This window comes from Plectropomus leopardus, chromosome 6, assembly GCF_026936395.1.
Source record: "Plectropomus leopardus strain MGB_pleo_1.0 chromosome 6, ASM2693639v1, whole genome shotgun sequence".
Lineage (NCBI taxonomy): Eukaryota > Metazoa > Chordata > Actinopteri > Perciformes > Serranidae > Plectropomus > Plectropomus leopardus.
Window position 1 is genome coordinate 5775019 of NC_142181.1, and position 27761 is coordinate 5802779.

The window sequence follows — 27761 nt, forward strand, 5'->3', positions numbered from 1 at the left end:
GTGTAAATTTTAATAAAAATGAATAAATTAAAACAGCTTCCTGAGATTTTGCAAAGTAAAAGTTCCTCCCATGCTGAGACTCTGTACTTTTTAATTAACTAATTTCATTGGCAATCATAAAAATAAAATGCTGATAGATAATTGGCAAAATGCCAGATATTAGCCCCAATAATCGCTGATAATCTGTCGACCCCTAGAATACAGTTTATGTTGTAAAATATCTGTGATTTCTTGTCCATATTCTCCATCAGGTTATCTTGAATTAGGAATATTGACTTTTTTCCTTTAACAAAATGTTACTCTTCTCTTGGCTGTTGTATTGTCATAGACCTAAGAAAAAATAGCTCTGAGGTGTGACAGCGGCAGTGTGATGACTCACTCTGCGGTGTCGTGCAGTGGCGATGTGATGTGTAAAGGAGAGAGAAGACAAGCAGATCAACAGACTTGTTTCTGTAAAATCTAATGCTGAAAAGAGGCTTGCTTCCCACTTTCTTTCTCGTCAGGGCTGTAATAATAATAATCCTTAATTCCCACAACTCCATCATCTGATTACTAATAGGAGAATATGGATAATCCATCATTTCATGATTATAATCTGTCATCAGTTTTAATCACTAAGCATCAAGTCAGACAACACGAACAGATTCTTTCAAATTTATAATATAAATCCATTTTTGGAAGTCCCGCACCACAACAATTTAAATATCTGATGAAATATTTTTCTTTGATCATTCTTTTAATGAAATAAATCTTGATTGCTCTGTCATCTATAACGCCATTTCTCATTCTGCAGATGTCACCTACATGCTGCGCCACAATCTGCTGTTATTGTGAATAACATGCTTATACGGTCTGTGTCATTATTTCAAGCACATTCAGTCCCTGTTACCTGTTTTTTCTGTCTAAAATCCTTGAAAACCTGGTCTCCAGGCAACGTTTAGATGTGCTGGATATATATTTTTTATGTCTAATCTGACCTTCAAACACTCCGTTGAAATCGCTGTCCTTGGGCTCACATGTAATATTTGAATTAATTTTTATTTTCAAACTAAAATGTTTAACCACTGGCTCTATGTGACACACACCACTTTCTTTGCACTTTTTAATTATTAATTTTAGCAGCGAACATTAAAATAAAACGCAGATACAGACAACTGTAAAAATACCAGCTAGGCCAGGGATAGGCAACCTGTGGCTGTGGCACACACACAAAAAAAGAAATCATGGGCATGATTTTTTTTCATTTTAATTTGTTTTTTTTCTGTTCTAGGTCTAAATAAATCCTTCCATTTTCCACTTATAGGAAACCCATAGAATAATTAAAGCAAACTTTACTAAGATTTGCGTCATACGTCTATGGCCTGGCACCTGCTAGTTATGTACTACTAATCCAAAAGTCTCGGAGGAAAATAAAGAATTTAACAGTGTATAAAAAGATTTGTTTCCTTTAACTGCCAACTCTAGCAAGTTAAAGTACCAAATAATCATGAATAAGCCCACCGTAGAGTAGCCACATTGCTGTGAAACATATTAATAAATTTATAAATATAAATAAATTTAGACAAATAATTAATTAATTAATTAGACTTAATAGGCAGTGTTACGTTAACTATGAGGCTCAAATATGTTTTGTGGCCCCAGAAAGGTTTTTAAAATTATTTTTGGTCAAAAATGGTTTTTTTTATTATAAAGTTGCTGACCCGTAGAATTTATACCCTAAATGGGCTATGTATCTTTGGGGATACGATTTGTAATTTGGAAACTAAAAAAAAAAAAAAAAGAAATCCTGTGATTTTAGCCTCGATAGATTAGAAAATAGCAAATAAATATATTTATTTATTTATTTTTATGTGTCTGACCATTTAAGGGCTCATTTAGCTGGATTTCACTCAGGCGCCGTCCTAGACAGCTACAGCCGGCTGGTGAGGTCCTTTTCCACCGGGCTGAGGAGGATTAGCAGCCAACATGCCGACTGTCGGAGTAAAAAGGGATCTTCTCTTCAAAGCTTTGGGCAAAACGTACAGTAAGTCATGTTTACTACATATTCACATGATGGACAAAGTGTCTGTCTGGTTAGCAAATGTTCTTGTGACTGTTAAAGACCGAGGAAGTTAGTGTCGTGCCTCAACTCATTAGCTTTTGAGTTAGCACCGCAGCTGCTGCTCACGAGCGGCTAACGTTAGCTACTAAAAGCGTCTTGAATGAAAAACAATTAATTAATAAGTAAATTAAATTTGTGCCAAATATAGTTTTAAATATCTGTGTATTTTTGTTGATATTTTTGTCAATGGAAATTGAGCCTTAGTGCGCTGACATCTGTGTTGTATGTCAACGTGATTGCATCATTTCCTCCTGTCATTTAAATCTGAGCAGGCTGCAACATTATTTTGATACATATATTTTTAAATGGGAAGTATTACATTCATACATTTTTATTTTTTTAACTTTATTGAACAAACTCCAGTAGGGAATTCACATTTGCATACGAAACAGTGTAAGCATTTCATAAAAAAACATATCAGATTCAACAAATACACAATAATACAATACAGAAACAAACGTACTAAATGAAATCAAGTATACATGAAAAACAGACAATTTATGCTTTGAAGGGGTTGAAAAAAAAATAAATAAACTACTTTGCTCTATGGCGATGCATAGTTAGATTTCAAATACAGAAACATGGTTTTAGATGAGTTTAATAGAAGACAAGTACTGACTACATTCATTTTTAGAATGATTGATTGAGGGTGTTTTATTACTCCATTTGCATTTATGAATATGATATTCACCCAATAAAATAGTTATTTTTACCATATTTGACATTTTTTTGGAATATCATCCTATAGATTCGTATCTGAAAGAGTTCAAAGGACGTTCAAAGGATGGTCTATCAGTACCAGCGTTTAACCAGCTGAACATATCCTGCCAAAACTGCAGCGAGATTGGGATATTACATTCATAAATGTAAGAGGATTCAAAGGAAACTCAAAATACAAATATTTAAAAAAAAAAAAAAACAAAAACAAAAAAAAAACAGAAGTAGAACATTATATCCAAACCTTACACTTACTGAAAGATGGCAAAGCTGAGAAAAGACTGGACATTTTTAATTCATTAAAAATAAGAGACATATAAGATTACTGTGGTAACAAAAAGGCAGTAGGATACAGATCACTGATAATAATAACAGTAATAATAAGCAAGTAAAAGGATAAACTAGAGGCTAAAATTACAAGTCAAAATAAAAATTTAAATAAATAGAATTAAAAGATGTGTTAAAAGACACTTTGAAAAACAACTGAAAATAAGAATTAAAGGACAAATTAAAAGATGACGTCACATAAAGGCGAGTCTATAAAAATGGGGTTTAAGAAGTGATTTAAAAGAAGTTACTGTTGCAGTGTCCTATTTCCTCTTTGTGACATGACTGAATTTGTAAATATGCTTGAGCCATGTATGGAACAACATGGTACTACAGGATACATATAGCTATTTTCACTAATGACTGTTTCTTGTTTTAGCCGATGAAGAGTTTGACGAGCTGTGCTTTGAATTTGGGCTGGAGCTGGATGAAATTGTGAGTGAATTACGTTTAAACCTCCATGTATCCTAATACAATCCTTTTCCATGAGTACAATAGATCCTTTGGTGCCCAGTTTGACACCATGGCATATTATAGCATATTCTTTTATTTCTTAACACTAGGGGTCGACTGATATTGTTTTTTCAGGGCTGATACTGATTATTTGTAGTTAATGATACCAGTAACCAATATTTGGAACCGATCTGCTTTTGAAATAAAAGTTAGATTTTTTCTGTCAAAATTTACAATTTGAAATATAACAAACTCCAACAGAAAACTTTGTTTAAATGCCTTTAGCAAATGTTTGATCAAAACTGAAATTTTCAATATCATATACAGCAAGTTCCCAGCAACTTTTTTTATAAAGTCAAGTGAAAATTTAAAGAAAAAGTGAGTTAAAAAATGGCTCCCTGAGGTTCCAAAAAGTAGAAGTTCCTTTCTTCGCACTTTTTAATTGATTAATTTTAACAGCTAAAATAAAATGCCTATACAGATAATTGGCTAAATGCCAAATATCGGCCCCAATAATTGGCCAGGCTGATAATTTGTCGACCTCTACCTAACACCCGTCATACCTGTGTTTGTACGTTTATGTCCAAAACATCTACTGAGCTATGACATGTAACTAGTGACCTTGGTTGTGATCCCTTTCCAGACCTCAGAGAAGGAGATAATCAGCCGAGAGCAGGGCGACTCCAAGGCATCAGGAGCGTCCGATGTCATCCTGTACAAGATTGATGTACCAGCTAACCGCTATGACCTGCTGTGTCTGGAGGGACTGGTCCGTGGACTGCAGGTCTTCAAGAATAAGTGAGTGATAGCCTGTGATAAAACTGGCATACTAATGTGGATGCTACAAGTGATTAACAGCTGCTAAATGCATGGCTGGCCTGTTCAATTCAGCGGTGAGAGAGAAGAACAGCAAAATGTAATAATAATAGTAATAATAGATTTTACTTGCAGTGCACTTAACATTTGGAGCAAATCTCAAAGTGCTACAACATAAAACATTAGCACAAAAAACTGATAAAAACAACCAAAATAAAAGCGTTTTTAAAAGTCCCAAAAAATAACCTGGCACTGGTGTGAAAGCAAGTAGAGCAACCACCAAGAGGTCACTTAAAAGTCAACGTGGTATTAAAACCAGGGTTCGCACAATTCCTTAAAATGTCTTTCTAAGGAATTGAATTCATTAATTTAAAAATGAGTCCTTAATTGGTATTAAAATGTTGTCAGTTTTTCAAAAAGTCTTAAATATGGTCAGACATGGAAAGCATTATTTTATGAGTCAATTTTTTGATGTTGCAATCTCAAAATAAATGGTAACAGTTTTTGTTTTAAATTTAAAAAAGAAAACTCAACAACAAAAGCCAGGTCTTTTCCAGTTCTAACTTTTTTCGTGGACTGGAATAGTTTATGTAACAATAAACACTTAAGTTTTTTTTTTTTTCCACTTCTGGTTATTGTAAAATTAGTCTTAAATTTCATCCCTGGTTCCAAAAGTCTTAAACGTAACTTGGCTTAAGCTGTAGGAACCCTGATTAAAACATTCGTCTTGACGAAGGTGTGTTTTCAGTTGTAACAAGGTGCTTCTTCATTATGATTGTAGTGCATGCCGACTTGTGTCACCGTGGCTACAGAGATTGTTTTTGTGTTACAGGATAGAGGCACCTCGCTACAGACGTGTTAGCCCAGTAAACGGGGAGCCTCAGAAGCTGGTTATTACGAAGGAGGTGGGTGGTTACATTCATCATTTTTAATGGCAAACAAGCTATCATTAGTTTACCTTGTATGTCAAATAAATATGTACATTATCATAGTAAAGATTTAGTATTTTAATAATATGCTTGTTGTGTGCAGACGGCGGCAGTGCGACCCTATGCTGTGGCAGCAGTATTGAGGAACATCACCTTCACTCAGGAGCGCTACGACAGCTTCATCGAACTGCAGGAGAAACTCCACCAAAACATCTGCAGGTCAGTTAAGCTGCTGCACCCACACAACTCCATATCTGAAATACTGTCTGTCAGCTTCTGCTATGTGGTGTCATTCAAAAGTAACCACAGGTTATGTGGTTACATGTCTTGGTAATCTTTTATAGTCTCTCTGATGGATACACCTGCCTTGTAAAACCTGAACAACCTGAATTTGTTCCCAGCACTTTGTTACAAACATGTTGAACAATTCAGTGAAGTCCATCACATGACATGTTTCAAGATGAGGCCTATTAATGGTCTTTTTTTTTCTCTGACCAACTGTCAAGGACCCAAAAATGTTCAGTATTTGTATTTCCTCATCTCCATGACAGAGAGAGACTTTTAAACTGCAGTAAAACATGGAGTAGAGTCAATATAATAATCAAAACACCATCATCACTATCTGTTTCTGCTGACGTACAGTACAAATGATCACGTTATGACGTGAAACTTTTCACATTTTACTACAGCTTCCCAGCTTGCCTTTCAAAACAAAAGCCCTCCAACAGCCCTCTGTGGACAGAATCCCATCAGTTGCTGATACAAGGCATTTGATTGTGAAACATTTACAGGACCGTGTTGTCAGCTGTGCAGGAGCTTATACGACTTCATAAATGAGAGGAATTTATGCTTATAAATATGAAAATACAGTGCTAATATCTGCGGGCAGTGATGCAGCAGTGACGTTACAACAACGCTGCATTTGTGAAGACAAAAAGCATGAAACCATACATCCATGCATGAAACACGCTGCAGCTCGGCGAGGCTGAAGTCACGCTATTGTACACCAAAAACTGTGGAACCTGTCATAGACTACAGGGTATTACTACCATCTAGTGGTCAAAATAATATACTCATACTCATCAAACTAATCTATATAATAATACAAAATAAATATGCTAAATGGCTCCTACACATGCACAGGTGACGTGTGCTGTGAAACATCTTTGTAATGACTCATCTCTGTGACTGGGAGAGACTCTAAAACTGCAGTAAAATGTGGTATAGAGTCAGTATAATCATCAAAATACCATTTTCACTGTCGATTCCAGCTGACATACAGTATAAATTCTCACGTTTTAACGTGAAACTGATCCGTATTTTTTTTCTAGAGTTGCAGCAATACGATTCCGTAAATATCAAATTTTCCCCCCGTTATTAGAACTCTATTGTGACCCAAAAACTATGGAAAACACACCAGAGATATACTGTTGTGTTCGGTAACTTTATTTCAGTGAAAATAGCCATATATAATTGGTGCAGATGTACTTCTCCTCTGCAAACAAGGAATATCAGGTCACATCTTTCTGTTCGAACCCTGGCAGAAAATACACCATGTTTCTGGTTTAGTAGAAATTGTTGTCAAGAAAACTCACTCCTGTGACTATGTTCGAGCAGGAAAAGGAGCCTGGTGGCCATCGGGACCCACGACCTGGACACCATCTCTGGTCCTTTCACATACACGGCCAAACCTCCAGCAGACATCTGCTTCAAACCCCTCAACCAGACCAAAGAGTACACCGCCACCGAGCTCATGAGCCTCTACAAGGTGAACGGCTTTGGATGTTGTTTTTTAGGGGTAGCTTGACTTTTTGGAATCATGCTAACCTGATGCTGTTTTTCTGATTTATACAGACAGACAGCCACCTGAGGCATTACCTCCACATTATTGAGGACAAGCCTGTGTACCCCATCATCTACGACAGCAATGGCATTGTCCTGTCCATGCCTCCCATCATCAATGGTAAGTAATGTCAAAGACCCAAATGTTGAATTTAGGGCTGTCAAATGATTGATTTTTAAAACTAGGATTAATTGCAGAATTTATATAGTTAACCCTTTGAAACCAGAGCAAATTGCTTTGAGATCTTTGAGAAAAAATGTCCAAAAAATTGCAAAAAATTAGGAAAAAGTGACAAGAAAATTTCCTGATGATTAGTTTAAAAAGAGGGACGTTATTAGAAAATTATTACGGAAAAATAGAGAAAAATTCCAGAAAACTATACTTTTAATTATTACAAATTTATATTTAAAATTATGTTACAAAATGTATACATAGATATTTTTTAATTTTCAGCATTTTTTTGGGGTAATTTAAAATTTTTTTTTTTTTTTTTACTTTTTTTGTGCCTATTTTAAGGTAATTTTCATGCAATGTTTTTACTAATCTCTTGCTGGTTTTTGGGCCATGTTGTGTTGAGTTGCTGACAGTCAATGCTTACAGTCCTAGTTGAAATACATTATCAAGAGTAACCTGCAAGTTACATTACAAAATAATGTGCTTAAGTTGTAGAAGAAAATGCCATAATGAACTTTACAAATCTAAGACAATATAATACCTCACAATGTTACTTTTTTTTTCAGGTGACCATTCAAAAATCTCCTTAAAGACAAAAAACGTCTTTATTGAGTGCACGGCCACAGACCTGACCAAGGTACTACTGAGAGGAGTACTGAGAAATCCTGTTATCCAGTCAAAGTTATTAACCAAAACTGACTTTAACCATTTCTTTTCTTCTCTTCCCTCCAGGCAAAGATTGTGTTGGATATGATGGTGACCATGTTCAGCGAGTATTGCTCACAGCCTTTCACGTAAGTCACGTATCTGGCTCAAACACTAGCTTGTCATCTTCATGGAAACATAAAAGAACCGTGACTTCATCCCAGCATTTTAAGTCTTAACAAGACAAAATCCTGCAGTTATTGTGTAACACTTAACACATTCAGAGGCAAAAAATTGTGATGTTGTTGTATCTGTTGTGCAGTTAATCTTCAGAGAATTAGACAGCTCTCCATGGTTTAAAACAAGCTTTTTCACCTCTGGCCACACCCGACTCAGTGATGTCACAGTAGCTGTTTCCCATCAGCTGTCAAAAGCATCAGCTGGACCTCATTTAAAACCTTTTTTGCCTTAACTTCCAGATGCAAAGATGTGCTTATTCATTTATAAACATCCTGTTTTTCTTTGCCCTGCTGAACCAGCTCTGCTTTGACATGGCTGATTAGGGTGCGGCCACCACGTCACTGTGAATTACTTCTGAACATGTAGTGAAGTATTTAGTTCAACTGTCAAACAGCATGAAATATGTTCAACCAACACTAAATAACATTAATAACATTTTTAAATATTAAACTATTATTGTATGATTTTCATTTCATTTTAAGGCTTTGTGTCATTTGTCCTGTGTTGAAGATATTATCTTTTTATTAAATGATGCAATGTATCCATTTCCATAAAAAAAAAAATCCAAACGATGACTGTGTGAGAATGTTAGAGTGACGTCGATATTTTCGTCTGTTTCTCGCACTTTCAGGGTGGAGGAGGCTGAGGTGGTGTACCCAGATGGCAAGACCTGCAAATACCCGGTACTGTATTCACTATAATCATCTTGAGATGTGACATGAATTTCTTGGCCTGTCTTCTAATTTTCTGCTGCATGTTTGCTGGTTTGTACTTCAGGAGCTGGCTTACAGGAAGGAGAAGTTGTCCAGCGAGTTCATCAACCGAAAAGTTGGCATCAAGTGAGTTATTTGGATCTACTCTGTATAATAGAAAAGATAAAAGTACAGTATATGTTAAGTCCCTACAGGTCAATGTCAGGTGATTTCAATTGTTTTTTGTTTCAAGTGTTGCATCATAATGCAAATTCACAGGCTTAGCCAATTAAATTATGCAAACCTCTCATATCTAAAACGATGAACGATGAAACAACGAACAGCAGCCCTTCCTTTGTCAAACCTGTAATGATTATTTTTTAAGTAAGGACAGAATATTAGAAACACTTCAATATACTGCAGTGTAGTACTGTATTACAGTTATTGAAAAATAAAATGCTTTGCTTCCATTTTATACAAAAAAGAATTTTCTATACAATATTCTGTGTGCAACATATTTACATTGTTATTTAGAAAAGGAGCAGCAAAAAAGTGCAGAAGATAAAGAAAAATAATAATAATAATAATAACAAACCTGTGCAACACCATACCATAATCCCTGTAAACACCTGATCGACTTATTTTTTAGTATTCTTATCCTAAACGTCTCTTTTTTTTTTTTTTACTTAGAGGTTTTCTCCTACAAGTCAGATTCAGCAAATTTCTTAACTATACAAACAAGTGTTTATGAGATTTGATTATTTGCATAATCTGCAGCAAAAAAAACCCCAAGGCAGCTGTTGGAGTGAGATAATTTCCTAATTATTGAAGTGTAGTCACTATGTTGCCATGCCAAAACATGCCAATAATTAAAAAAAAATAAAAAAGAAATGATGCCATTGTGATGATATTGTGAACAGAATATTCATTTCAAAACTCCAAATATTGAGTCAACCAAAAATGTGTTTTTTTTAGGTTTGTTTTTTTTCTTCTGTGGAGAGAAGTAGTTCATTTGTACATGACTCATACCACAGGTTTGGACCACTCGTAAATGTTGTTCACTCCTAAAAGAAAATTTTAAACACAAAAAAGTTGGTAAATGCCACAAACTCTCTGAAATCGCTCATCTATGCAGCTGAAAACGTTTTTTATTAATAGATAATCATGAAACTTGGTTAAAAACAGGTTAAATGTGCAAAAAAGGGCATTCTCATTAAAAATGTGCTTTTGCATACATCTCAAACAGTAATCTTAACTACAGTAAACACCTTAATGTGTATTTGGAACTTTTTCTTGCCACCAGTCCTAAAGAGGACATGTTATGGAAGCAAAATTGGCGAAAATCTCAAAATCGAGCAGTGCATTAGAAGATAGAAGGTAGATTTATTGGTCTTTTTTTAAACAAAGTTTAAAGAACAAAATTACATTTATCCTTGATCCTGCTGCATCTTTAAAACTGTTTTCATCTGTCTTGTCTTAATACCAAATCTATTCACATGACTGGTTCTTGCACGATGCCAATTGTTAAGATGTACTCAGTGAACTTGTAACTACTCATCCATTTTATCACTGTACTATTCCACTTGTTACACAAATGTCCAGCCAGCTGCTTAATGTCAGTGCATCCTCAGAAACCTGATGAGTCATACTTTTTAATAAGCATTGTCTGTGTTGTTTTTCCCTGACAGTGAGTCAACTGAGAAAATCGCCCAGCTGCTGACCAAGATGTGCCTGCAGTCCAAGGCTACAGGTGTCGGCGATGAGATCGAGGTTGAGATCCCACCCACGCGCTCAGATGTCATCCACGCCTGTGACATCATGGAGGACGCCGCCATGGCCTACGGATTTAACAACATCACCCGCACTACACCACGCACTTACACCATCGCCAGCCAGGTGCCTGGGGTTCTTCTGAATGATCGATGTGTGTGTGCAAACAGATATAATTGGTCTGTGTTGTGATATTTTTGCTCTGTATGTTCACAGTTCCCACTGAATAAACTGACTGAGCTGTTGAGACAAGACATGGCAGCTGCTGGATTCACCGAGGCCCTCAACTTTGCCCTTGTAAGAAAAAGACACATCTGAGTGAAGAAGTAACGCAGGTTTCCTCTTGAAAATGAAAAAGCTGAATTCAGAAGCAGTAAAATGCATCCTCAGGGTTTTTGTGTAGGGGTCGACCGATGTGGGTTCAGGGCTGATACCAATACCGATTATTAGTAGTTAATGAGTCCTTTAACCGACATTATTATTATTATTATTATTATTATCATTATTAGTATTATTATTATTAATAATACTAATAATAACAAACAATTTTGTGTAGCACCTTTCTTAAAAGAAATGCAGCCCAACATGCGTTACAAGAAAGAAATTTAATGCACCAAGACCAACACATAAAAGACCAGAAGACATAATAAAACCTGCATGTAAAAATAAAATGAAATAAAATCCTAATAGAATACATAGCATGCATCTTCAAATGGATAAAATCTACTTGATAATACCAGTAAAAGGGAGATAAAATAAGGATAAAAATTTAGTGCACAGAATGCATAACAATAAAATGGAAATAAAATGAATAAAATATAACCTATTTTTAACTGATATTTGGAACAGATATGCATTTACAATAAAATGAAATCTTTCTTTCAATATTTAGACTTTGGAATATAACAAACTACAACACAAAACTTTTTTTAAATGCCCTCAGCAAATGTTTGATCAAAATTAAAATTTTCAACATCATATACAGCAAGTTCTCTGCAACTTTTTTTTATAAAGTCATGAAAATTTAAATAAAAACTAAATTGATAAAAATAGCTCTCTGAGGTTTTACAGATACTGTCTTTGGAATTTTTCTTAAATAAATGTTATTGGCGATCGTTACAAAAAAATGCCAACACAAATAATCAGCAGAATGACACATATCGTTCCCGATAATTGTCCAGGTGACAATCTGTCGACCCCTAGTTTTGTGTGCTATCGATTATGTAGGCCAATATTCACAAATTTTTGCAAACTTTGGGTGAATGTCACAATAATCATACAGGAATTAGTGAGTCAACTCTCTAAATTATATGACTGTGCTCCCCCTGTGTAACTGTTACAGTACAGTTAGCTAAATGCATAACAGTAGCATTCAGCATTATCCCATAATAGCCGCTTGTAGCCATAACCTTACATTGTCTCGCTTGAACGTTTTTTTAAAGGAGTTTGTCCCTTCTCTCTCTCTGTAGTGTTCTGTAGAAGATGTAGCAGACAAGCTTGGAAAGAAGATCTCAGAGACCAGAGCGGTTCACATCTCCAACCCTAAGACGGCCGAGTTCCAGGTAAAGAATAATATCAAAGAAACTGTATAAATAAATTCTGCATTGCTTTAATCCTTTGAAACCTGAACAAATTGTTTTGATTTCTTTCAAAAACCTAAGACATCGTCCAAAACTTAGCAAAAAAAGAGGAACTTGCAAAAATGCTGAAAAAAGTATGAATATCAAGTATTTGATATATTATGTTACATTTACATTACATATTATATTACATATACATATTTTAATACAATCTTAACATAAAATTCTGATATTTTTTCTTTTTCCCATAATTTTTGAAATATTTTCTAGTAATCCTTAAAAAAAGTAAAGTAGTCAGACCAATTTGTTCAGCTTTCAAAGGCTCATTTGTACAAGGCGTCTGAACACAGCACAAGAAAACTGATGTCAATCTAGGTTTCAAAGGGTTAATACCATTTAAGATATAGATGTAAATCTGCACCCTTGTGTGTGTGGCGTTGTTTGAATTTTGATTTAGAGTCATCTCCTTAAGCCTTGAAGGAAAGTTGATTTTAAAATGTAGAAAAAAAAATTAAATTTGCTCCCCACCCACAATTTGATTTTCAAAACAAACACGCAGCCAGATCACATGCTTCAGTCTCTTCTCAGCTCCACTAGTGTTTCTGTTTCCATGAGGGGAGAACAGTGTGTGCAACAGAGGATCATACTGATCCTAACAGTTTTTATCTGAATTCAAACAATCGTGACAAAAGGAAAGATGGTAATCTAAAGGCCTTTTCTGTCTATTTGAGCTCTAAGAGGATGAGTAACAATTTTTTGTTTTGTGTTTTTAGTGTTCATATTGCCTGTAAAGTTTGAGCAAACAAAGTTGTTTTATATTGTCTATGCTGACACACTTTAAGGTAGTTCTATGCTATCTGAAAAATGACCATGCTAACTAATGCCAAAACAGACAAGACAGGACTTAATTGAAAATTAGATTTTTAATGTCAAGTTTTTCTGGTTAAATAAAGGTGATAAAATAGAATAAATAATAATCGCCCAATGGGAAAATTCACACAATACAGCAGCTCAAGAGTTAAGAGAGATATGCAAAAAAAAGTGATAAGGATAAAATTTTAGAAAATACAAATTAGTTAATATAAAAGAATACAAACAATGTGTATATTGTATATTTACTGTAAAAGTATAGCCTATAAATATTACTGCAGCGTAAGTGGTAAAATATTGCACAGTGGGAAATTGCACTGGATGTTACACAGTATGAATATAAAAAAATATGAATATGTGTATGAATGCTATGTGAGTGTTAATGATTGTTTGGAAAAATAGGACATGTATATTTAACCTGAAGTGGAAATAGTGCAAAAAGCAGCTGTCATGTCGTAAGTGAAAGAGGTGAAACTAGTCCTCTAGCCACAAGCAAAACGTGTATGTTATTTTGCAGATTATATTGCACTGCAAATAACAGCCTGTCACATACATTTTGTGAAAACAGATGATACTTGTTTGTTATTTAGATGATGTTTTTCAGTAAATATGACTGTCAGTAAGACTTGAGAGGTTGTTTAAAAGTGAGGAAAATAACTTAATGATATATACAGAGAGACACAGTCGACAACCACAAACTGAAAAGTGTTCCCACGCTCGAATTTCTGACATTATTTCTCCTGAAGAGGGCACTTTTGTCCTCTCTGAGAGTTTGGATCTATATATCCAGCTTCACTTCTGTTTATTACCACCAGGTGGCGCGCACTACCTTACTGCCAGGCCTGCTGAAAACCATCGCTGCCAACAGGAAGATGCCCCTTCCCCTCAAACTGTTTGAAATATCTGACGTGGTGCTGAAGGATGAGACGAAAGGTAGGCGTCTGCATGTGTGAAGTTAGAAAAATCCTTCAGGCTTACATAACATGAACACACTGTACCTAAACACACCCTTAAAACATGTTGTTTTCCAAACCCTGTTGCCTCACTGATAGTTTTGGAAAGATGCTGATGATAGACGGTCAAGATATGAGCTTTCAGTTGTAATGCAAAATGACTAAACACCTAGTTTTCTGCGTTAGGTCGGAAAAGTCTTGCAAAACTTCTCAGATGGAGTTGTTGCTCACAGTAAATAAATGTGCAAACCACCAAAAAAAATCCCAATCAAATTTTTTCTTATACAAGGTTTCCACAGTCATGGAAAACCTGGAAAAGTCATGGAATTGCACAGTCACATTTTCCAGGCCTGGAAAAGTAATAGAACCAGTAAAACTCTCGATCATGGAAATGTGTTGTTTGTAATAGATTAAAACACATTAATGTAACCTAACTGTGAAATCATTTTCTGTAGCTGACGTCTTAACGTAGCTCTAATACCCGTCGAAAAGCGTTTTTGTTTATTTGTTCATTACGTACTTTTCTTCATTTTCTCCCCGGGCTCCGTTAGTTCCTTCATGTATGCCCACAAGGCATGTTAAATTATTTTTGAAACACTTTTGGCTTAGAGGCGGGGCATACAACTTTAAATGGTTGTATTTTGTAGTTATTTAGTACAGATGTTTAAAGAGAACATGCTTTTCAAACCCACTTGCTGTCTTTGAAAATGTTTTCTTCTTTTAATTCAAAAAGAAAAAATGTGATTCTTATGTGAAACCTTTTTTGGCTTTTTTTGTTTGTTTGTTTTTTTATTCAATTTTTGCCTTTTTTTAAAATTAAGATTTACAGAAGGAAATGGGTTTGGAAGGCATGTTTTCTCTAAAAAAGTTTTTAAAACATTTTTTGGGTGAGTTTTATTGAAAACTTAAAAAAATCTGCCAATTATTTTTTAAATTTATTTTTAGCTTTTTTTTTTATCATGCATGGCAGGAAAGAAATATACATTTATATATTTTGGGTCCTTGAAAATTCATGGCAGAGTTATTAAATTTTCTCAGTGACCCTGATCATATCAGAAGGGGAGTGACACTTACAGCGGTAGATATAGTCTTGATAAAAACCCAGTTATGCTTTGACATATTAGCAAGTCCTTGGTATAGCTCTGTGCTTGATGTCCCTAACACTCCCTCCCCCTCATCCCACCAACCAGATGTCGGGGCGAGAAACAGCCGGCGTTTCTGTGCCATTTACTACAACAAGAGTCCCGGCTTCGAGGTGATCCACGGCCTGCTGGATCGAGCCATGCAACTGCTGGAGGTGAAGCCGGGCCGCGGGGAAGGCTACCACATCCAGGCTGCAGACGGTAAGAAGCCCTGAGAGGTAGGAGGATGAAACCCAACACATTTAGGTTTATAGGAATATACTTAAGAGCTAGCCCAGTGGTAAATATCTTAAGACTGGATTTATACAGGGAAGAGAAAATCCCAGTGATTTAGAACATGTTTATTTACCCGCCAAGCTGGTGAACAAATAAATCCAGGTCACGTGGGGTTAAAAGTCAAGTTTCGTTGAGATTATGTAAATCCAGTCTATAACTAGCAGAGACTGCATCACTGTGATTGTTACCAGGGTGTCATTTATCCATTTTTATTGAGGGGGCAAGGTTTCCATGGCAATGACGTGCAAATATGAATGCATACTTTGATACTGGGATTTGATGAGATGGTTCTGATGCGCTCCGAAGCTTAAAAGAAGGTGATTAATGCAGCTTTAAACTGCGTAATCTCTTTTGTTCTGTGTGTTTCATTTTATTCTAACTAGATCTTGACCGATCAATCTGACGATATGAGCTTATTGCAGATGTATTGTATAAGTGTTCATCACGACTGATAAGTTTAAAAAAATCGCAGTACGGTAGTTGAGGTTTGAGGTCATTTAGAAACATTGTCTCCGTTATATAGATTGCCCAACAGAGAGTATTTACAAGTGGATTTTTTAACTGTTAAATGTCCTGCTCAGAATGTGTCTAGGTGACAACTCAAGATTATTTATTAATGTAACTTAAACAAAAATTATATACATTTAAGCAACATATCTTTTATCTAGATTTTTAAGCATTCAGATATCAGTGTCAGCCTCAAAAATCCAGCATCACCCAGTCTATAATTATATACAAAAGTTACATATTTATCTCTCAACATATTTTAATTTAAAAGTTGAGTGAATTTATGATCTGAGGTATAACTGTCGATATGGTTAATATGGTGCTGTGTTCTCTTGACTGATCTGATATTGTCTCCGTTGCTGATGCATGCTAACACTAAACAGATGTGATTTACAGTCAAATTTACAATTGCTAACATCACATAGGTCAGAAATCTACTTGCCCAAACTAAGTTTTACTTTCCCCTATACATTATGTTTTATTTATTAGCAGTTATCAAATAACTTGATATGCCTTGGGGCGTCAGTGGCTCAGTGGATAGAGCGGGCGCTGCTATAGAGGCTGAGCCCTCAGCGCAGCGGTCGCGGGTTTGTCTCTGGCCTCAGCCCTTTGCTGCATGTCATCCCCTCTAACTCTCCCACTTTCACACAAACACTGTCCTGTCAAATAAAGGTGACAAAAGCTAAAAATATCTTTAAAAAAAAACAAAACTTGACAATCCTGTTTCATCTGTCTTGCTCTTAAACTTGTGGTATTGTACATATTTGGAGTTTTGGCCACATTCTCTAACGTCAACGTCCAACTGACTTCCTCTTCCCAGGATAATTAAAATACTTGCTTGTGCTTCTTGTAGACTTGGTTTTTACTGGCTGCCATTTTCTCACGAGGGCCCAATCAGTCCTGTGTATGTGCAGCTTTTGACAGAGATCAGAATATAGTAAGATGGCTCACTCCTGGGTCTATCATCATCATCTCCAGAAAAAGCAATGTGTTTAATTCTTTTTTTACGTGCTGAGTTGCTGATTTACCAGCTGGATGTGGCAGTTTAAGTTCCCTGAAGGCAATGGCAGAAAATCTGCTGAGCTCTGAACAATCCCGCAAATGTCACTTATGTGTCATCTTTGAAGCTGAATTGATCCAGTGATAAGATTAATAACTTATGTTAAAAAAAATTGCAACGTGTGCTGTAAAATGACCATTTCTATCTTGGTACGTTGTATTGTGTGATAAGAGATTGTTTATAAAAAAATAATCCCTCACACTGTGCATAGCTCGCAGCCTTTGGAGCTGCCATGTTCTGCTGCCAGTGGAGGGAATCAACACAACATAATTAATTTAAATGTAAAAACTCTCGGAAGATATTGAAAAACAGTTTGTTTTTTTTAACCGTTAAAAGTAATGCCTTCACTTCAAGGCTCCAGCCGGCGACGGCAGTTGGAAAACACTTTAAATCTTTGGAGTTTTAAGAGGTTGTAGTCCGAACAGCAAATCAGGGAACTAAACAAATGTAAAACTTTATAGGGTTATAGTGGATTGTGTTTGACAACTTCTTGTACAGTGATTTCATTTGAAGGGTTTTAACCATTTGAAATAGAAACCACTTTAATAGGATTTATAGTAAGAGGTTATGAGTGAACAGGTGTTACAGTTAGGTCACGGGCTCTGACTTTAAAAAAAACCCAAACTTTCAGCCTACAGTAGGAAACTCTTCATCCCCTCTGAACCTCAATCCACTCTCTTCCATTGAATTTATCTTCTCTTCTGCCTCCAGCATCACCAGTTGTGTCACCTCACTCTAATAAGTCAGAATAACTCAATGAGGGAAACCAAATAGCATTGGCGTACAATGTTCTGTCATCGTTTCACTCAATAAAAATCAAAGCCGTCATCTCGGCACTGATAGTTCATGGGTTGTGAGCCAAGAACTCATTTCAGACAACTTTACTTTGCCTCTAATGATGAAATGCATCAGAGTAAGAATTTTTAAAGGTTTTCTTTCTTAAGTCATCATGCGTGAGATGGTCGGGTCAGTCATGTTGCATCAACACTACTTCAAATGAGCTTTAAAGGCTGTTTTGCCCACTAATGGAGGAACTGTTGAGTGCAAGTTAATTTTATTTTGTGCAGCAGTTACATCAGCCAGTGTTGACATGTGACTGGCACAAAAACACTGGAAATGATGTTGTTTTTTAAATGGCAGATGAATGTATGACTTAGTTTCATCTTGCTGATGCATCGCATGTGTTCCCGTGAGATTAGTAATCAAAGGTATGACTGAAGCGCTGCACAGGCCGATTTGTGCGCATTTTGGCTCCCATTTTCCCAGAGAGACTCTCATACATCATTTGAGCTTTGCCTTCCTCCCTCAGTTCTTCCTTTTTTCCATACTTTCTCTCTCTCGCTCCATCCTGCCCACCTCTTTTCTCCCCCTCTCTCCTTGGCTTGCACGCTCCAAGGTCACACTGCAGGATACTCTGTTGGCCCATTCAGACTGCAAATCAATGGGCTCAAGTATCAGTGAATGAGAGCAGCGAGAAGGGATGGCTGACAGGGGAGCGGAAGACGGGATGAGATGAGACTGGAGGGGTGGGGGGATCGGGGGGGGCAGGAGAGCGACAGAGTGACGGCTTGAGGCGTAAGCAAGAAAGCGTCTGAGAGCATGTAAAGTCTGCAGTGTGGGAGAGTGCATGGGAGTCACGTCACCCACTGCAGTGCTGAGCAAAGAGACAGACTGGCACATATAACACCCACCCACGGGTGCTCAGACTGTCCATCTGACAGGCACAAACACACACACACACACACACACACACACACACACACACATAAAAGGGAGCTGAAATGGACATGCTCTCACAGTACGCACTAATGCACAACACACTGGACACTCACTCCCACTCAGTCTATCTTCTCTGCTACTTTTTTTTTCCACACTCCATGCAGCATTAGTCCCCCTCCATATGTCAGCATGTCCTTAACCCCATTACAAGGTCATGACCCAGTCTAAGAGCTCACCTGACACAGACGCACACCCTCAGGATGTGTCGATCAGCAGGGTGAAACAGCGCTACAGCAAATTCACCGTCAGGCGCAGCACTGACAGAGGAGAGAGTGAGGGGCTGAGGGAATACATGTCAGCTGAGTTTCCTCCACTCGGGGGGGTGAAATAACGAGTCAGGGGATCAAAAGTGGAGGAAGAAACCACTTAGAAGACAGATGCCTGTGTTTCACTTAACAACTGTGTCCAATGCAAAGTCTTGGCCTGCACTCCCTTTGTCAGGAAAGAGACCATGTCCATTTGACTCGCTTTTTGTTCAGTAATTGATCTTAAGTGTTTGGCCGATGTGTATTTTTAAAGTTCAGTACTATTGTTTGGTTGGTTTATTTAAACCGACAGTACCTTTTTTTAAAAAAAAAATTTGGCCTCTTGGGGGCAGCAGAAACAACTGGTGAACACAATATCGGCATGTAAGTGGATACGGCAAACATGCTTATTTTTTTTATCTTATATGAGCAGAGCAAACGTTAGACCTAGTGCAATGAACAGTTAAGTTTCACTTTCATTCGTGTTCTGCTGTTCCGTCTGTGCCCGGAGTGCATCTGTGGTGAAATCAAAGAATGTTAATGTTAGCACTCCTAATGAACAGTCCAGCTCCAAAAAATAAAATCAGTAAATGGGAGCAGATGTTTTAGTCATAGCAAGCCGCGACAAATCAATGTTTAAGAAACCTTGCGCTCTCTTTTAGCTCTGTTTTTGGTGTCTGGAAACTCCTGGGGGAAGTAATTTGGCTCTTTAGCTTCCAAATGCTCCATATGTTCACAAACAAGTCGTTAACCTTATCCCTCTGCTGCTTGATGCTGAGCAGATAGTGTACAGTGGGTTTTAAGAGCTTTTTTTCCTGACAACAGCTGTCTGCTACTGCAGAAAGTAGCACTATTAGAATAGTGAGAGTGAACCAAAACAGTAAAGGAGCTGAAAGTTGCTGTAAAGCTCTGTAAAACCGAGGGCAGCTGCAGATTCAGGTTCATCACTATGAGTCATTATTTTCACATTACCTTTTGATACCTTGCTGTTATAATTATCTTTAATAGCTGCTGTAAAGGCTCTGTATGCAACATTCAGAGAATTAATATAATAGCAAATCACTAATTGCAATCTAAAGACATGGTGGAGTACTGGCATCCTGAGTAGTGAATGAAGTCACGCTCCCTCTGTGTGTATCTTAGCTCCTCTATTGCTTGTTGTAGTCAGCCGGTCCAGGTGCACGTGCATGTTCGTGCATGTTAGTGCATGTTAGCTCATCGCCACCACTAATGCTGCGTTCGGAATTTCCCAGTTGGAATTTACGACTTCCAAGTGTTCCAGGTGTATAACACCAAACGTGAAGAAAAAACATGACAGACAGTGATGAACTGGTGTTTCTGCGGCCAATTTATTTTTAGTTTTGGCATTTTTAATTTTTCACCACTTTCCAGATTAACACTTGTTTCCCGTAACCAGCTACCTAACAACATTACTGATATATTTTGACGGCAATTTACATGCAGAACAGGTTTTACTTTGTGATAGTAGACGTATTATTTTAGTTAAATACATTCAAATATACTTTACGTTGCCTTTTAGTTGATTTCTTACCATTTACAATGTGCGCCTTCGTGGCCTGCTGTCGTGTGACGGCAGACCGCTGAAGTCGGTGTGCCCTGAGTCCACAAGTAGGAACTCCGACTTTGAGTGGCGGTCCATTATATATCTTAACACTGTTAGCGTTGTCACTGTTGATGTTGTTTTAGTGCTTTTCATTGAGTTATCACGATCAGCTGTTGGCTGGCGGCTCAGGCACCACCATGTTGAGAACTGTGTGCAGACAACTCATACACTCCAAACTTCGCATTATGGAATAATTTTGTTTATTTGCAACTTAAGTCATTTTTGTAACTGTGGCCAGCAGATCAAATTAGAAAATAAAGGCTCTGTAAGGGAGGGATAATAAAAGCTCTGTGAGTGCAATATGACATTGTGCTTACAAAGTTAAGGGCTAATATGTTTTCCTTATCGTCAACTAATTCTATGAAAAGACCAAAGCCAAAATGTATCCATCCTTTGTCCATCTTAAGGCGTACTGTCTTGTTCATGTATCTAAAGCCTGATATATCTTGTTCCTCTGTGCCACAGAGCTCCTTTGTTGTCCAGAAACTTTAAAAAGCACATTAACAAACCACACTGTTGCACTGGGTCACATGTTTCTTCATTACCATGAACCTACTGTGGTTTATTTTAACTCAGTCCAACATACGCTGTCCAGCTGCTGTAAAGTCTTACAAGAACACCAAATGTGTGTTTATTTGCAGCTAAAAATAGTCCCTAAACAATGCACTATGTCCTCCTATTTGAGTAACTTTTGCTAAAAACTACAGGGCCCAGCTGGTTGATGAAACTGTTAAGTGTTTTTTAGAAATGAAACAAAATATTCTTGACATATTTTCCTTCAGTACATGAAAAAAGGCTTGTAGCTAACAGCTGCAGACACGCAGGAGAGGTATGGAAATCTTAAGAAACGAAGAAACAGATTGTTGGATTTGGTCTTTTCATGAGATTTCTCGACAAAAACAAAACTCCCTTTTTAGAGTTTTCATGTATTCCTGAGCACATTGTTATCAGATCCAACTGCCATTATCCTTTTACTTACATTGTTTTCAACATATTTCAACATTTTAGCCTGGAAATTCATTATTTTCTGCATGGAAACCAGCTTTACAATCAAAATTATAACACCAAACATCAAAACCCAGTAATCAGTTGAAGTGTTACTCCAGTAAGAACCTTTGTCTCTGTCCAGTTGTTTAAAATAGTAATAAATCCTGTGGCAAAATGATAATGGCAGCATCAGCCAGCTTTATATTTGTTATCTGATGCAACTAACTCTCCTCTCCGCTGAGAGCTTTTGCTGAAAGTTGGAGGAGAGTGGGTGGAAAGTGGCCTGGCTCAAGTGTAGGATTTTCATTGACTGATTGGTTATTTAAGATGTACCAGAGCTATTTATATAGTTGCCATGGCATCCTGCTCATGGTACAAGTAGATGACGTGTGAACCAACGCAAGAGCATTCCGCCGATTTTTAATACACCTAACAGACACAGAGCGGGCGACTGAAATAAATGAGAGAATTTCCCTGCCTCAATACCCTCCTAACGCACAAACACGCACACACGCACATATGCACACATGTACACACGCGCACACACACACACACACACACACGCACACGCGTTTGAAAGTACAATCCATGTGTTTTGTAAGCCTTCATCCATAGTGATGAGTGAACAGTGGGCTCTGGAACCCATTAGCAAGGCAGCGTGGGAAGAAGCAGTGCACTATGGGAGATGTCTCTGTGTGTGGGGCTGTTGTCATGGCAACCCCTGTATCTTGTTAAATCTCTGTCCAGTCCGTCTTTCTGTCTGCTTGCATGTCAGTGTTTTTGAACATAGTGTTTTCCATTTCACTGTCGATGGAGGCTTTTTGTTCCATCTGGACTGGAGTGACCTTCACTCGTGACACTGACACACACACACACACACACACACACACACACACAAACACACACACACACACACTGGACCGCCAGATTTTAATCAGAAGGAGAAATGCGTGCTTGAAAGTCGAAGGGACAGAAAATCTGATTATGTTCAAATGGCCTACAGTAGTTGCTTTAGAGTAATGACCTTTGGCATTTTCACATAAGTGGCGCTCATTTTGCTGCTCTGCTAATGATTGATATTAAGCATTAGCGGTCCATGTAATACCCCGTCCATTTGGATTTTTGAAGAATTGATCACTGATAACCAGTGTAGGTGAAATTACAATTATCAAAAGAAAATCAAGGAAAAAGAAAGGGGGCACAGCGCCGCCCTCACTGTATGATTGACTAATGATCTCTGTGATGTGATGTGCAAACACCACTTGAGCTGCTTCATACTCAAAGATGTCATCAATACTGGAAAGAAAAACAAATGCCTCTGCAAGTGCAAGTATGTTTTACGTTGCAAGTAAGTGTTGCAGCTATACATAGTGACAGGAACATGGTCCAAGAAGCACCCAGATCAAACAGATGGCATGTTAGGTAGTAACACACCGGTCAAAATTAGTTTGTCAGGATGCAAACAGATTGCAAACAAGCCTGTGGAGGTGATAATGTTTTATATAAGAGTCTACAAAAGGACGTGAGGTGCATAGACTGTCTGGGCTTTAGTAAAAGAAGTCAGTGCCAGTTGTATGGGGCTATCCGATAAATAATGTAACCCTAAACTCCACTTCGCACTTAAAGTAATGATTAATTTTTATGCCTCGGCATCTGCAATAAGCGTGGCTGGAGGATTTATGTGTTTGGGTTGTCCGTCCGTCCCATTCTGGTGAACATAATTTCTGAAGAATGCCTCGAGGGAATTTCATCCCGTTTGCCACAAATGTCCACTTGGACTCATCGATGAACTAATTAGATTTTGGTGGTCAAAGGTCTAGGTCAGTGTGACCACATCTTAGGAATGCCTGGAGGGACTTTTTTCAAATTTGGCACAAACGTTCACTTGGACGCAACTATCAATCAATAAAATCTCATTGATATGGCAACTTTCAAACAAATCAAATGCAATTCAAAGTGTTTTACAGTTTGATTGAAGAAACAAAAACAAAAACAACATAAAAAGAAAAAAAGAAAAAATGGATCTTAAAAAATAAATTTTAAAAAATACAATATGTAAAAACCGTAAAATTTTGATAATAAGACACTACATAAAAGCCAGACTGAAAAGTTTTTAATTTATGATTCAAAGTATCAGTATTTTCAGCTCCTCTCAGATCCTCCAGCAGGCTGTTCCTGCGCTTTGGAGCGTAATAGCTAAAAGCAGAATCACCAAATGTTTTAGTTCTACTCGGTGGAACAGCTAAAAAAAGAAGAGTCGGAGGATCTGAGGGACCTCCCCGGTTCATATAAAATCAAATAAAAGCATCTCTGAGATGTAGTCTGGTGCAAGGCCATGCAGCGCCTCATAAACTAATAAAAGATTTCTTAAATCAATGAGAAAAAAAGTAGTCAGCCAATGTTTTGTTTTTAAAACAGGCATAATGTGTGCTCTCCTTCTGGTCTATGAACTATGAAGTGATTGTATTTTAAAGGTCAAAGGTCAAGGTCACTGCAACTTTGCATCCATGTCCTTCCTGTGAATGCTGTATCTCAAGTCCTTGAGAGAGTTTCCTCTCTCAAGGACCAAGGTCCACTCGGACACAAGAATCAGCTGAGCAGAATTTGGTAGTTAAAGGTAAAGTTTAGTGTGACCTCATAAAACATGGTTTTAGCCATGTGGGCGGCTGTGGCTGAGAGGTAGAGCGGGTCGTCCTCTAAGGAAGGTCAGCGGTTTGATCCCCAGCTCCTCTAGTCAATGTGCAGAAGTATCCTTGGGCTAAATACTTAACCCCAAATTGCTCCCAATGCTTCATCCTCGGAGTGTGAATGGTTACTGAGTAACAGGTGGCACCTTGTACAGTGGCCTCGGCCGCAGTGTGTGAATGTGTGTGTGAATGTGTGACTGTGACATGAGGTGTAAAAGTGTTTTGAGTGGTCGGAAGACCAAAAAAAAGCACTTCATAAGTGCAGTCCATTACCATAACTCAAGAATTCATATGCTAATTCTCACAAACTATCACACAAATGTTTAATAAAATATAATGAAGTGATGACATTTTGCATACAAAATGACAATGGCAAATTTATTGATATAGTACATTTTATGACATATTCAGAGTGCTTTACATTTAAAGGCAACAGATAAAAAGAAAATAAGAGAACATAGGTAGCATAAATAGCACTATCAATTGTGATCAAATAAGTACACATACACACACATACACACACAACCATTGCTTTTATGTGATGTATTTTTTATTTATTTTTATTTATTTTATCTTTAATTTATGTTTTGTCTATTTTATTTCCTTTTATTTGTGGTTTGTTTGCTTTTATTGTTGTTTTTTGGGGTCTGATTCTTTGTGTTATTTTATGTTGACATTATGTGTCCTGTATCTTTTATTATTTGTCCTCTGGTTTTAATTTTTTTTCTCGCTTGTGTTCAATAGAACTGTTTGGCTTTCTGTTGTTGTATTGCCGTCCATGTATCACATTTCTGCTTTACTTTTTTTGTTAAAGCACTTTGTAAACTCTGTTTTTAAAGGTGCTATAAAAATAAAGTTTTTATTATTATAACCATAAGCCTCGGAGAAAAAGAAAGGTTTAAATTTGCTGTTCTGGACCTCAAGTCAGCAGGTAGCTTATTACACAGAGCTGGACTACAGAAACTGAATGCACCCTCATCAGGACTGAATCCACTTCTGGGCACAGTTATAAAAACCTCCGGCTGATGACCTGAGAGGCCTCACAGGGTTATAATCAGTCACAGAGTCAGATGGACTGGGGAGCTCAACCATTAAAACGTTTAATTTCCCTGTCACACCATAGTGTTCTGCAAAAACACTTTTCTTGCCATTATTCAACGAAGTATCTCAGGAACAGAAGGGGAGACATTTGGTCAGATTCTGAATGTGTGTGAAGCATCCGTATTTTCACAGACATGGATGTAAACTGTCAGAGCAACTTGACTGTTTCGTGGAGGCATACAGCAGTGGGACGGTAATTTGGGTTTTATATCATATTCTTATGTTTTTTTCTCTTAGATTCCACCTTTTTTCCCGGTCGCTGCGCAGAGATCTTTGTCCGTGGAAAGAGCGTAGGGCGTCTCGGTGTCCTCCACCCGGATGTCATCAACCGCTTTGAGCTGACGATGCCCTGCTCAGCCCTGGAGATGGACATCGAGCCTTTCCTGTGATTTCACCTTCCTAATCCTCTATTCAAAAATGCATAGCAGTTTATGCTTGGATAATAACAGGAAAAAATTAGGCTTGAAATGTTTTAATTACGGGTGTTTGGCGTGTGGTTTGTGTGTGCGGCAGAGGTGCATGAAGGAAACTTAAGGACCAGTCTGTGCAGCATCTTTATGTGGAGCCATTGTGTTTTATATATCAGTAACAAGGCTACTTTTACTAAAGTCAGACGAATTAAAAATTAACAAGACTCTATTGTGTTTTTGCTGAGAATGGTATGCATCTGCGTGTGGGCTTGAACAGGCATGCCTGGTCTTAATTTAGGTTACTTGTGCCTTGGGGTTAGTGCATGGTAATTAATCTCAGTGACTCATTACCTGTTGCTTTGTTGCCTTGGTTCTTCCAGTGGCCACACTACTGAAACCACCCTCACACACGACGTCCCCATGCAGGAAGTCATGAAGCACAAGTTCCCCACGCAAAACGAATGCTTGCGGGCCCCGTCCTCCCGTCCAACTTCCACAAAAACTGTGTTTGGTGACATGAGCACGACAGCCGGCCTTAAAGCTCTCAATGACTTTCTGGCAGACAAAAGCTACATGGAGGGCTTTGTGGCATCACAGGCTGACACGGAAATGTTCGACGCCATCCCCTCTGCTCCCTCCTCGACCTTCTGCCACCTCATGCGCTGGTATTTTCACATCAAGTCATTCCAGAGGGAAAAAGCCAGCCTCCCGGCGGCTAAGAGTCAGTTTGTCCTCCCAGCCACGACGAACGACACCAGCGATGACGACATCGACCTATTTGGCTCAGACGACGAGGCTGAGAGTGCCGAAGCAGAAAAAATCAAGGAGCAGCGCCTCGCCGAGTACGCCGCCAAGAAGTCCAAGAAGCCAGCTCTCATCGCCAAGTCCTCCATCCTGCTTGACGTCAAACCCTGGGACGACGAGACGGACATGGCCAAGCTGGAGGAGTGCGTCCGCAGCGTCAGCATGGACGGGCTGCTGTGGGGGCAGTCCAAGCTGGTCCCGGTGGGCTACGGCATCAAGAAGCTCCAAATAGGATGCGTGGTGGAGGATGATAAAGTGGGCACAGATATGCTGGAGGAAGCAATCACCGCCTTCGAGGAATATGTTCAGTCTGTGGATGTGGCGGCCTTCAATAAGATCTGAATCATACCGACACAAAATAAATTCACTGAATGGTACCATTCGATGTTTTCTGGTCTTAGATAGGTGATGTAATATGAAACACAACGACCACTGTTTCAACGTCCACAATAACCGAAGCTCAGGTCCTTCATTTAAAGACTGTTTATCCTTTGATACAAAACATTCTCGCCTTCAAACATCCAATAAAGCCATTCTCACTTTTCACTTTCTAGCTTTGAATCTTTTTTTTTTAAGAGTGCATATTTTCATCAGGTAACTTGTGCTGTGTACGTCGTTGCTTCACTGTTAATACAAAGAGAAACTGTTGCAGCCAGCAGCCTCCCATATAAAAGTGAGACGTGCCAGATCACAAGCTGTCTTGTAAATTAAGTCTGACAGGTGCTCCGGCATTCCTTCAAACTCTACTGTAGCAAAAGGCGGTTAACTCTTTCATTACCACACTGCGTGTGTAATAAGCAGGCCAATATGGCGCAGCAGATGGCCTGTTCTAACCCGCCAAGTGATATGACTTGGGGGACAAAGACAGGTGCTGGTGAAATGATGTTGCAGAGTTTCAGTTGAACTGGTTTTGACTTTCCCGACTGGTACGAGCTTGTCTGGCTTAAGGTGGGGTTCTCCTATTTGAAGGAGTAACAATGGGGAGCTCGCATGTGGAAATTTTTGTTTGGCTTCTGTAATACACATTAC

General features: G+C 38.0%; 1 protein-coding gene across 1 annotated transcript; it reads left to right on the top strand.

Moving 5' to 3' along the window:
• Positions 1-1869: 1869 nt before the first annotated feature.
• farsb (phenylalanyl-tRNA synthetase subunit beta) lies at positions 1870-27278 on the top strand. The gene is made up of 18 exons (XM_088078588.1): positions 1870-2023; positions 3525-3580; positions 4242-4396; positions 5247-5319; positions 5447-5562; positions 6961-7111; positions 7198-7306; positions 7927-7997; positions 8093-8154; positions 8877-8928; positions 9023-9084; positions 10626-10833; positions 10924-11004; positions 12177-12269; positions 13973-14090; positions 15301-15453; positions 25756-25903; positions 26309-27278. The coding sequence occupies exons 1-18, from the start codon at positions 1966-1968 to the stop codon at positions 27072-27074; spliced, it is 2532 nt and encodes an 843-aa protein (XP_087934714.1). The 5' UTR covers positions 1870-1965; the 3' UTR covers positions 27075-27278.
• The last annotated feature ends 483 nt before the right edge of the window (positions 27279-27761 follow it).

What these genes read in the sequence shown, in the direction of transcription:
- farsb (XM_088078588.1), top strand. Translation starts at nt 1,966, where the DNA reads ATGCCGACTGTCGGAGTAAAAAGGGATCTTCTCTTCAAAGCTTTGGGC. An exon ending in CTGCAGGTCTTCAAGAATAA is followed by an intron (nt 4,397 to 5,246) that starts GTGAGTGATAGC and finishes TTTGTGTTACAG; the next exon opens with GATAGAGGCACCTCGCTACA. An exon ending in CATGCCTCCCATCATCAATG is followed by an intron (nt 7,307 to 7,926) that starts GTAAGTAATGTC and finishes TTTTTTTTTCAG; the next exon opens with GTGACCATTCAAAAATCTCC.